We start from the raw sequence: 12,378 nt of genomic DNA, 5'->3' as shown, positions 1-12,378 counted from the left end.
GCAATGTGGACTCTGTCAAATCTCTCTCCCCTTCTTCAATATAAAATGGTCAGTTTCATCTCAAGCAGAAAGAGGTTTGTTGTTTTGATATACTGTACCTGTCAGGGAAGAAGTTACCCCTAAAAAATGTTAATTGATTAGTGTTTTCAAATGCTTTTCTTTATAGAATCAGGAATATAGTAATTGTAAAATCTGACTATAGAAATCATGTAGAAAATATAATCCGTTTCCACAGCTATGTTCAGAACATAGGTCACTTGCATTTTGTGGTGATTAAAATCTTGTGTGTAATTCTTGAGCTTTCTGATTTCTTAATAGGAATCTATCTATGTGGAAATGATAAAGCCTAAAACGTAAGGCAGTCAGTTTGAAGAAATTTATACAGATAATTTGACTTCCTCCACACAGGGATTTGGTGGAAAAATCCGTAATCCTCCTCATGTAACTTGACTTGGTTTTCAGTTGAGTCCAGTTTGTTTTTTACAAATTCGTTTTCTTCTCCAACTGCAATAATTAACATGCTCTACCTCTCTACACTTTCCTCCAGCACAGAAGGTCCTCTACTGCTGTTAGCTTTTAAAATAATATCTGAGAGTAGATCGGGGTGGGCAAACTTTTTGGGCCGAGGGCCACATCTGGGTGGGGAAATTGTATGCAGGGCCGGGGCAGGGGGTTGGGGTGCGGGAGGGAGTGCGGGGTGTGGGAGGGGGTGCAGTGTGCAGGAATGAGCTCAGGGCAAGGGATTGGGGCAGAGAAGGGGTGTGGGGTGTATGAGGGTGCTCGGAGAAGGCGGTTGGGGTGCAGGAGGGGGCTCAGCAGGGGTGCAGGAGAGGTGCAGACTGTGGGAGGGAGCTCAGGGCAGGGGGTTGGGGTGCAGGAGAGGTGTGGGGTACAACGGGGCTCAGGGCAGGGAGTTGGGGTGCATGGTGTGGTGGGGGCTCAGAGCAGGGAGTTGGGGTGCAGGGTGTGGCAGGGGGCTCAGGGCAGGGAGTTGGGGTGCAGGAGGGGTGCGAGGTGCAGGGAGTTGGGGGGCAGGGTGCACTTAAAATCTTCTGCTTGCATTGATTATTATACACTAAGACGTCAGTAATCCAATTTCATAAAATCTATTTATCTTTTTTAATGCTTTTTCTGCCTTAAAGATGCCACAACTCTTCACAAGCCATGATCCTGACCCTGAAAGAAACAGAGTGCCCTCAACTGCCATGGATTTAATTGGTAGTTCAGGATGCTCAGCACATTGTAGAATTGGAGCATTAATTCATAAATATTTTACTTCACTCATTTGTCATCTAGAATTGTGCTGACCATTTGAGAGAGCTTGAATCTTCTTGTGCATTGCCACTCTCTACATGTGAGTAATCCCTGATATGAACCAAATTGAAATCAGTAGCATTACCTTGTTTAGGCATACATACCTACATTGAAAAAATCATCCTCTTTTTAGATAGTGGACTGTGCCCACTTTATTTCAATAACCTATCACAAGAATTTTCCAGTGGTGACTTGTGCTTGGTTGGGACGGGAGGAATGTTAATCAATAGATTTATGAAACAGTGCGCTCCTCCTTTAGCTACATGGAAAGCATTCTGGAGGCCATTAACTGTTAACTTCAGCTCCATTCTTAACACACAATAAAACTGCAACATTTTTCACTTTAAAAACTTTTCAAGAACTGATCTTGAAAACTGGAACAGGATCAAGATTGTAATCTCTTTGGAACAGGGATTGTCATTTTGTTCTGTGTTCATACAGTGCCGAGCGCAATGGGGCCTGATCCGTGACTGGGACTCCTAGGCAGTCCGATAATACGAATAATAGTAATGTTATGTTGTAGTCCAGATTGGTTTTACTGCTGTTTATCTAGTATAATTATCTAAAGCCTGACTTTCCAGAACTCGCAAACTCTTGTAGCTTCTATTCACTTTAAATGGAGTTCAGTGAGGGTGCTCAACACTCTTAAAATTGAGTTTCTCAGCGCAGATGGGCCCGTAGTGTGCAATGGAAGAAAACTGAACTGATCTTAACACATTTTGCTTAACCAGAATTGCTCTTAGACCTATACAGCAACTTGCAGTGCCAAAATTAATTGTTGTATGTCCAGAATCAATGTTTACACACTTCTGGGAATGATTTTATCTTCAGTTGCTAATGTAATTCCTTCAGGAGGAACTGAAAGCATTGTGGTGTTCTGTTCGTTTCTTAATCTCTAAAGTGGCAGGATTAACTTGAACCAATATAATTTTCTTTATTAGGACACCTTGCTCATCACCAATGACAGAGTGAAACTTTTTGACTGAAAGTCATCGGTTTTTTTGTTTTGTTTTTGGCAAAAAAAAAAAATGCAGATTCACTAACACTGAAACACGGCAAATTTCAATTTATGTTATTCAATTTCCAAATAACTTTATATTTTAAAATAAAATGTTAAATGGTCAAAATTACCATACACACTGTAACAAGAGTGATCAGGTCAGGTAAGCTATTACCAGCTGGAGGGCGGGGGACGGGCAGGGAACCTCACTACAAAAGGTTTTTTCTCCCTCCGCTCTCCTGCTGGTAATAGCTAACCTTACCTGATCACTCTTGTTACAGTGTGTATGGTAACACCCATTGTTTCATGTTCTCTGTGTATATAAAATCTCCCCACTGTATTTTCCACTACATGCATCCGATGAAGTGCGCTGTAGCTCACGAAAGCTTATGCTCAGATAAATTTGTTAGTCACTCTAAGGTGCCACAAGTACTCCTTTTCTTTCTTTAGAGAGTGATAGTAATATTGTTGTCAAGCTACAGGGGCCCACTGTGTTTTAAAGGACAGCCCAGAGTTGGGAGGAGGGCACTACCTGCATTACGAATGAGCCTGCTTGGTGGCAGCTTGTGAGACTCTCTGCATAGCATATCACCATAAGTTGCTGGCACGTAAAAGCAAGCTAACAGCCAAGATTAAGCAGTCATGAAGCTGTTCTGACATCTCCTGACTAGATAAGGGTGACCAGATTTTTTCCAAGAGAAAAAGCTGTACTTATGGAAGAAAGGGTTACAACTTGCTTCCCTTTCTCTCCTACAGTCCCATTCCTGGTGCAGTGTAGTAGGGTTACGAGCATCTTTGAAATAGGATTATGTGCTTGGGAAGGAGGGGGAGGGAGCTTTTGTAAACAAGACCAGGAAACTGCACTAGCCCTCAAAGAGTCCAGGATTTCAAGAGGATCTGTCTGTCATGCTCATGGAAGAGGAAGGAAACATGGCAGTATGTGGCCAGCCTGTTGGTAGCTGTTCCCTGCACTTGATAACCTAGTGTCCAGCCTTGCTGGCTAACAACTCCTGCAGCTGCTCAGAGTCTTCAGGGGGTTACAAAAACTGGGACAGAACACTGCTTTGAAAAAACATACATGCACAGGCCCTGAAAACAAGGACATTCCTGGTTTTCCAGGACATGGGATCACTCTGTACACGTATCACAGCAAAGGAGGACTGAAAACTGCTTTTAGTGATGCTTATATCTTTACCACGTGTCTCATGCTAGTTCTGTCCTGTGCATATCACTAAATCACTGAAATGTGCCCCAATTAAGCAGGAATATTAACAATATTCTGTACTTACAGCACCTTTCATCCAGGGATTTTAATTCACTTATCCAACATTAAGGTGCAGCTGGGTTTTTGTGTAGTCTTTGTGATGGTTTGGGTTTTTATACGTGTGCTTCCATGTAGAACATAATGGCCACAGAACCAGCCCTTGTGTAATTTCTAGTATTTATTTTTTTAAAATCCAGTTTTACTTCTATGCCTCTTACAATCTTCTAACATTTCCCTGGCTGCAGAAAAAAGTCCATTCATGAGGTCTCCATTCCCAATATTAAAGTTGCCTGCTGCGGCCCTGATCCTATATTGTGGTCCATTCAAGTGAAGAGTTACATACTTAGGGATCACAATGCAGGATTGGGGCCTGTGTTTCCAGCAAGGATGGTGACTGTTGCCACGGCATTAAAAAAAAAGCTGCTGTCTCAAATAAGAGCAGCCCAAGAAGAAAAAGCACCATCAGCTCCAAAGTCCAATATCTCGTAAACCACCAGGTCTGGAAACTCATCTTAGGCACCATTCAACAGCTGGATTGTAGCTCCAGTAGTTCTTGATCTAATGGCTGTCAAAATCATGCCAGAAATTAATTACTATCCCCATTAAACAACAGTCATTGCTATTAAGTATGGTTAGGTTTTAATCAGTTCCCTGGGAGTTGTCCCAATTAAACACAGAGAGTACTGTGTTTGGGTAAACTATGGCATGTAAATTCTAAACAGATTTGAATTCTTAAAGGAGATTAGATTTTTCAGCCTAAAATTTATGCAGTCTTTAAAAAATATTCTTAACTTTCTCTATGTGAAACAGAAATGCTTTCCAAATCACTACCTTCTGACCACCATTATCTTTGTAGTCTCTTAAATCTGTGGTTTTCAACCCTTTTTTTTCATTTGCGGACCCCTAAAAAAATTCCAAATCGAGGACCTCTTTGGAAATTCAACCAGTGGTGCATGGGCCCCTACCACAGAAGTCTTAGGGTTAAAACTGACTGAACCAAATGTAATTATAAATGTTGCATGTGCTAGGCATGGCATTTGACACAGTGTGAGAAAAGGCACTAAACTGTGAGCTTCTATGGTAATGACAACACTTCTAGATTTTGACCGGTAGGTGGGGGTATTCATATACTTTTGATTGATCAGAAAAATTGAATGTCTTTTCTGGAATTTGAAACTTTATTTTCATCGTTACCTTTCATGGATCCCTTGGACATCGTCTGTGGAACCCCAGGTGTCCACGGACCACAGGTTCAAAATCATGGTTTTAAATTACATTGTTTTAATCCTTTGCCATGTGTTTGTTTTTAATCTTCATTTACTTGGAGAAAAATATTGCACTGACTACACTGATTTGTTGATCTCCTAAATAGTGTGCATCTAGCTGATCTCACTGGTTATATACTCAGTAAAACCTGAACATGAGCAAATGTACATCACCATTATTCTAAGAATAATGAAATGAAGATGTACTGCCAAGAAATGGGTTAATTTGTGAATATGAATCTTGAAGTGTTACCAGATTTAATTTGATCTAAATTGTTCAATGTATCATCTTCTTTTATTCAGAATTGTCCTTATTTATTACAATTATTACAATTTATTAAAAATTTGTGCTGTTGATATGGTTTTAGATATTATCTCTTAATGAGAATTATACCTATATTAAGTTTTCTGTTTTAGTTTGTGTGTTGTCTTTATGCTATGAAAAGTGGAAACAATTTAAAACATAATTTAACATTGTCATAAATATAAAGGGAAGGGTAACTACCTTGCTGTATACAGTGCTATAAAATCCCTCCTGGCCAGAGGCAACATCCTGTTACCTGTAAAGGGTTAAGAAGCTCAGCTAACCTGGCTGGCACCTGACCCAAAGGACCAATAAGGGAACAAAATACTTTCAAATCTTGGGGTGGGGTGGGGGGGAGAAGGCTTTTGTTTTGTGCTCTTTGTTTACGTGGCTGTTCTCTCTTGGGACTGAGAGAGGCCAGACAGAAATCCATCTTCTCCAACCCATCCTAATACAAGTCTCCAATATTGCAACCAGTATAGGTAAGACAGGCAAGGCGGATTAGTTTCTTTTGTTTTATGTGAATTTTCCCTGTGTTAAGAGGGAGGTTTATTCCTGTTTTCTGTAACTTTAAGGTTTTGCCCAGAGGGGGATCCTCTGTGTTTTGAATCTGAATACCCTGTAAAGTATTTTCCATCCTGATTTTACAGAAATGATTTTTACCTTTTTTTTTTAAAAAATAAAATCCTTCTTTTAAGAACCTGACTGATTTTTCCATTTTCCAAGATCCAGGAGTTTGGGCCTCTGATGATTTTGTAACAAATTGGTTAGGATATTATTCTCAAGCCTCTCCAGGAAAGGGGGTGTGTAGGGCTTGGGGTGGATATTCTGGGGGGAAGATGTCTCCAAGTGGTCTCTTTCTCTGTTCTTTGTTTAAAACGCTTGGTGGTGGCAGCATACGGTTCAAGGACAAGGCAAAATTTGTACCTTGGGGAAGTTTTTAACCTAAGCTGGTAAGAATAAGCTTAGGGGGTCTTCCATGCGGGTCCCCACATCTGTACCCTAAAGTTCAGAGTGGGGAAGGAACCCTGTCAAACATTTTATGCGTCTTTATAAATCTCTTTTTTTTTTTAATTGGGAAGATCTTTACATATGGTTTATCAATGGTATTTAAGGCAAGTGCAAAACATACTATGGTTAAGTACAGAATTGCAACACAAAATAAAATTCTTTGCTATTTTGTATACTCAGTAGGGATGTCGATTAATCTCTGTTAACTCACGCGATTAACTGAAAAAAATTAATCATGATTAATCACAGTTTTAATTGCATTGTTAAACAATAGAATACCAATTGAAATTTATTAAATATTTGTGGATGTTTTTCTACATTTTCAAATATATTGATTTCAATTACAACACAGAATACAAAGTGTACAGTGCTCACTTTATATTCTTATTTTTTATTACAAATATTTGCACTGTAAAAATAAACAGTATTTTTCAATTCATTTCATACAAGTACTGTAGTGCAATCTCTTTATCGTGAAAGTGCAACTTACAAATGTAGATTTATTTTGTTCCATAACTGCACTCAGAAAGAAAACCATGCAAAACTTTAGGGCCTACAAGTCCACTCAGCCCTGCTTGTTTAGCCAATTGCTAAGACAAGCAAGTTTGTTTATATTTACGGGAGATAATGCTGCCAACTTCTTATTTGCAATGTCACCAGAAAGTGACAACAGGTGTGCATATGGGACTTTTGTAGCTAGCATTGCAAGGTATTTTTACATGCCAGTTATGCTAAACATTCGTATGCCCCTTCGTGCTTTGGCCACCATTCCAGAGGACAGGCTTCCATGCTGATGACGCTCATTAAACAAATAATGTGTTAATTAAATTGGTGACTGAACTCCTTGGGGGAGAATTGTATGTCTCCGGCTCTATTTTATGCGCATTCTGCCATATATTTCATGTCATAGTAGTCTCAGAGGATGACTCGGCACATGTTGTTCATTTTAAGAACACTTTCACTGCAGATTTGACAAAACACAAAGAAGGTACCAATGTGAGATTTCTAAAGATAGCTACAGCCCATGACCCAAGGTTTAAGAATCTCAGTTTAAAAATCTGAGAGGGATGAGGTGTGGATCATGCGTTCAGAAGTCTTAAAAGAGCAACACTCTGATGCAGAAACTACAGACCCCGAACCACCAAAAAAGAAAATCAACCTTCTGCTGGTGGCATCTGACTCAGGTGATGAAAATGAACATGCGTCGGTCTGCACTGCTTTGGATTGTTATCGAGCAGAACCCATCATCAGCATGGACGCATGTCCTCTGGAATCATAGTTGAAGCATGAAGGGACATATGAATCACCAGCTACAACAGTGCTATGAGAACACGTGTTCTCACTTTCAGGTGACATTGTGAACAAGAAGTGGGCAGCATTATCTCCTGCAAATGTAAACAAACTTGTTTGTCTGAGCGATTGGCTGAACAAAAAATAGGGCAGAGTGGACTTTGTTTTATTTTTGAATGCAGTTTTTTTTGTCCATAATTCTACATTTTTAAGTTCAACTTTCATGATAAAGAGATTGTACTACAGTACTTGTATTAGGTGAATTGAAAAATACTATCTCTTTTGTTTTTTACAGTGCAAATATTTGTAATCAAAATAAATATAAAGTGAGCACTGTACACTTTGTATTCTGTTATAATTGAAATCAGTATATTTGAAAATGTAGAAAACACCCAAAATATTTAAATAAATTATATTTTATTATGTTTAACAGCACGATTAATTTTTTTAATTGCTTGACATCCCTAATACTCAGTATTCTATGTTCTTAATTTAACAAACTGAAGTACATTTAATGCAAAACTTGCTAATACGTTCAGCAGAAAAAATCCTTCAGACATTTGTGTTAAATAGAAAGTGAATGCAGATAAATCCAACATAACGGGAGTCACTGAGTAGGCTTTTGAAGTTGTATTTGTCAATTTCCTCATTCTGTGTAATAAGCAGGAATCGGGGTTCTGATGATTGTTACCATCAGCATGTGCTCAGACATATTCTTTGGAATCTCTTCCTCCACTAATGAAATTCAGATACCTTGAATAGCAACTACTTAACATTATAAAGCCACACTTCAGAACAGTGGTAAGACACAAACACACAGCTAACCCAGGTGAAACTGCAGAGGGAGTTGAGGGGTATGTCTACACTGCAATTAGACACCCATAGCTGGCCCATGCCAGCTAACTCAGGCTTGTGGGGTTCAGGCTAACCAGCTGTTTAATTGCAATGTAGGCGTTGGGCTCTGGCCAGAGCCTGGGCTCTAGGGCTCTGTGAGGTGGGACGGGCCCGGCAGAAAAATCCCTGTCCATGTACGTTAGGGAAGCTATGCAAGCTATTCCATTCCTACTAGGATGATCCGAGGAATGGAAAACTTGTCTTATGAAAGGAGACTCAGGGAGCTTGGCTTGTTTAGCCTAACTAAAAGAAGGTTGAGGGGAGATACGATTCTCTCTATAAATATATCAGAGGGATAAATACCGGAGAGGGAGAGGAATTATTTAAGCTCAGTACCAATGTGGACACAAGAACAAATGGATATAAACTGGCCACTAGGAAATTGAGACTAGAAATTAGACGAAGGTTTTTAACTATCAGAGGAGTGAAGTTTTGGAATAGCCTTCCAAGGGAAGCAGTGGGGGCAAAAGATCTATCTGGCTTTGAGATTAAACTCGATAAGTTTATGGAGGAGATGGTATGATGGGATAACATGGTTTTGGTAATTAAATATTCATAAATAGGCCCAATGGCCTGTGATGGGCTATTAGATGGGGTGAGATCCGAGTTACCCAGGAAAGAATTTTCTGTAGTAGCTGGCTGATGACTCTTGCCCATATGCTCAGGGTTTAGCTGATGGCCATATTTGGGGTCGGGAAGGAATTTTCCTCCAGGGCAGATTGGAAGAGGCCCTGGAGGTTTTTCGCCTTCCTCTGGAGCATGGGGCACGGGTCACTTGCTGGAGGATTCTCTGCTCCTTGAAGTCTCTAAACTACGATTTGAGGACTTCAATAGCACAGATATAGGTGTGAAGTTTTTTTTTGTAGGAGTGGTGGGTGAAATTCTGTGGCCTGCTTTGTGCAGGAGGTCAGACTAGATGATCATAATGGTCCCTTCTGACCTAAATATCTATGAATCTATAAGAATGCTGTTTACAACAAATGTATTTTTAAAATGGTAGTAGCTGTCATGTATCTGATACCAATATAGGTAGAGAGATCTCTTGACTAGGGCTGGTTGAAAACTTTCCTCTCTACCTATATTGGGATCAGATTCAAGTTAAAAAAATTTAATGTAGCTGAAAACCCAATGTTTCATTGCAAATCAGCTACATTAAATTTTTCCTGAAGAGTATCTGCTTTCCAAAGAAAAGTCAACTTTTCTGTCAAAACACTGAACACCAGGGTTTTGCCTAAAGTGTGTGTGTGTGTGTGTGTGTGTGTGTTGATGTGTTTAGATTTTCCTCCATCCCCCCAAAGTCAACATTTTCCAGGGAAATTTTGTTTTGGATTCTTCATAGTCTTCTGCAGGGAGGGAAGGGATCAGTTTCTGACAATTTCTACTATTAAGCTTCCTAATCTATAGTTCATCAGGTTTTTGTTTAAATATGTATTATAAAAGATAAAGTTGCAAAACTTGAGATTCTTATAGTCTCTTCACACGTAAGTCCCGCTTTTGTAAGGAAAGCTATTTTGTAGTTTCTGCAAAAACTACACCTGATAGTGGCTATAATTTTCCTTCGTAGATAACTCGGTTTTTGTTTTGTTTGCTTTGTAGAGACTTGAAGCCTGAAAATATTCTCCTTGATGACCGTGGTAAATAAACATAAACTTCTTGGCATGTACACTAAAAACGTATAAATGTATTCTGAGTACAATGCAAAGAAATTTAAGGGGGTTTAGCAATTTCTCTCTAATACTAGACATGATCAATAAAATATTAGCATGCAAGTGTGCTTATATGAGTGGGAAAAAATTAGCTGTTCTTGCTTTACCGAAAGTAATAGAACACACTGCAATTTCATTCTTTGATTCTTTCAGACAGCTTTTAGTACTGGATCTAATGTAGCTAATTGAGGTCTTCATAGGGTTGACTGGAAGACAATTTTACCTGAATTCTGCAAACAAGGATTCATACAGGTGTGCACAGTAGTACAGATTTCCCCCAGAAGTAAAAGACTTAGTCTGAGACACTTACAAAATGGGGCATCATCATTTATATAAAATCTATTTTTATCACCGTCTTCCTATTTACAAGAATTTTTTGTGAAAGTCTAGTTTGTATCTAGGATCTTCCATTTGTGTGCTAATTTATATATGATATTCTTCATTTTTATCAGTTGCTTCTAAATGCTCTATGCAAAATTATGTAATATTCATACTACAGTTAAGCTTAGAGACCTGCACTGAGATTGCCCTACTATTCTAGGCACTGTATAAACATGTATGAAGACATTGCCCCTGTCCTAAAAGCTATCAAAATGTGTTTTCTTTATCTTATTACTAAAGCTGGTTGGAAATTTTCCATTTAAATGATTTTTTCAGTGGAAAATACAATTTCTACCGAACTGATTTTTTTGTGTGTGGCAAAATTTAGATTTTTGCCTGATTATTTTGATTTTTATCCCCCAGCACAAAAATCAATTAGTTTGTTAGGAATAGATCCAACCCAAATCAAAATATTTTGGTTTGTTGAACTGAACCAAAATATTTAATTTTGAGTCAGTTCAACATTAAGCTGCAACTACCTATGGTGACACAGTATCTCGTGAAAGTTGTGGTTTGGGTAATTTGTGTTGCTCCCATTTTTCCCTATAAAATTGGCTCCGTGGGTGGACTCTCTCCGATGATGCACTGTGGTCTCCCCTCTCGCCAAGCAACATGGTGCCTTATGGGAGTTAAATGAGTGTAGTGTATCATAGTAGCTGTAATCTGATTAGGGAGCCGGGCCTATGCAGAAGAATAAGGGCATGACACATCTGAATTACAACTCCTTGAGGCATTGCAGAACCATTGGCTGATGCAGTTTAATGTTGAACTGACTTAAAAATATTTAATTTAATTTTACACTTTCAAAAATTTTTGATTTGGAACTTGTTCTTTGAAAAATTTTGATTCAGTATGTGAAACAAATGTTGAAATATCAGAATTTCCTGTGGGATGGATATTCTGGTTTTCACTCTGTTCTACTTATTACAATGTCTTCGAGAGGAAACTGATAATTTTGCATAGTCTCTCATGTAAGGAATGAAATGGAGCAAGCTCCAATGTTCTGCTAAGAAGTCAAGAAGCTTAATACAGTAGAATAAGACTTAAATATGATACTATATTGCCATTCCTGTGGCTGCTGAATAAACATAGGAGTTGAAATGGAAACTTATAAAGCCTATTCAGCCTACAGTCATGTTTTCATGTGAAGTATTCTGTTCCACGCTCAGCCACAAATTTCTTGTGTGAACTTGAGCTTATTAGTTCTGTGCCTCATTTTTTTTCCAATTTGTTAAATGGAAGGATAAGACCACACAAACGTGTTTTTTGATAAAATTGATTAAAGAGCTTATGGCTATGTCTCTTGGGGTGTGTGGAATTTACTTCAGGATCACGTAGTCTATCAGGGGTGTGAAAAATCCATACCCCCCATAGATGTAGCCATACTAACCTAACCCTCCTTATAGACCAGCGCTAGGTACACCGAAGAATTCTTCGGTTGAACTAAATACCGCCTCTTGGGGAGATAGACTACCTATGCCCATGGAAGAAGCCCTTCCGTCGGTGTAGGTAATGTCTTAGGCCTAATAAGTGATTTTTTTTTTTTTACTTTTTCAGGGGGGATGGAGGGTGAAGGATATGGAAATCCCATATATTTGAAAATGCTAATATTTTATTTCTTGTTGAATTTGTGCAATTAATTTCAATGTAAATAGGACACATCAGGATTTCAGATCTTGGATTAGCTGTGCAGATCCCAGAAAGAGAAACAGTCCGAGGGCGGGTTGGAACAGTTGGATACATGGGTATGTAAAATGTCTTTAACTAGCTAAACCATACTAGTGAGGTTGATTACACTTGCTTAAGTATAGGTGACTCTAGAATACAGAATCATACTGGGTTTGATTTGGTTTTGGGACATTCTTAGTGTGAAGAAAGGGTACAGTATGTGAATAGGTGTGTCATGCTGTCTGTAATGGTTCCAGCCTCTGGGCAGACTGTCAAAAAGC

At 38.9% G+C, this 12,378-nt stretch overlaps 1 protein-coding gene across 2 annotated transcripts in view; it reads left to right on the top strand.

The window, feature by feature from the left end:
• Positions 1 to 12,378, top strand: part of GRK4 (G protein-coupled receptor kinase 4) — an 83,696-nt gene that overhangs the window by 56,141 nt on the left and 15,177 nt on the right. For both annotated transcript variants that reach the window (XM_027822465.3, XM_037898172.2), the window contains 2 exons: positions 9,939 to 9,976; positions 12,085 to 12,174. In XM_027822465.3, the coding sequence (XP_027678266.1) occupies positions 9,939 to 9,976; positions 12,085 to 12,174 (128 nt within the window). The remainder of the gene's footprint in view (positions 1 to 9,938; positions 9,977 to 12,084; positions 12,175 to 12,378) is intronic.

The sequence above is a fragment of the Chelonia mydas genome, chromosome 4 (assembly GCF_015237465.2).
Source record: "Chelonia mydas isolate rCheMyd1 chromosome 4, rCheMyd1.pri.v2, whole genome shotgun sequence".
Lineage (NCBI taxonomy): Eukaryota > Metazoa > Chordata > Testudines > Cheloniidae > Chelonia > Chelonia mydas.
This window is presented reverse-complemented; position numbering and strand designations above follow the sequence as displayed.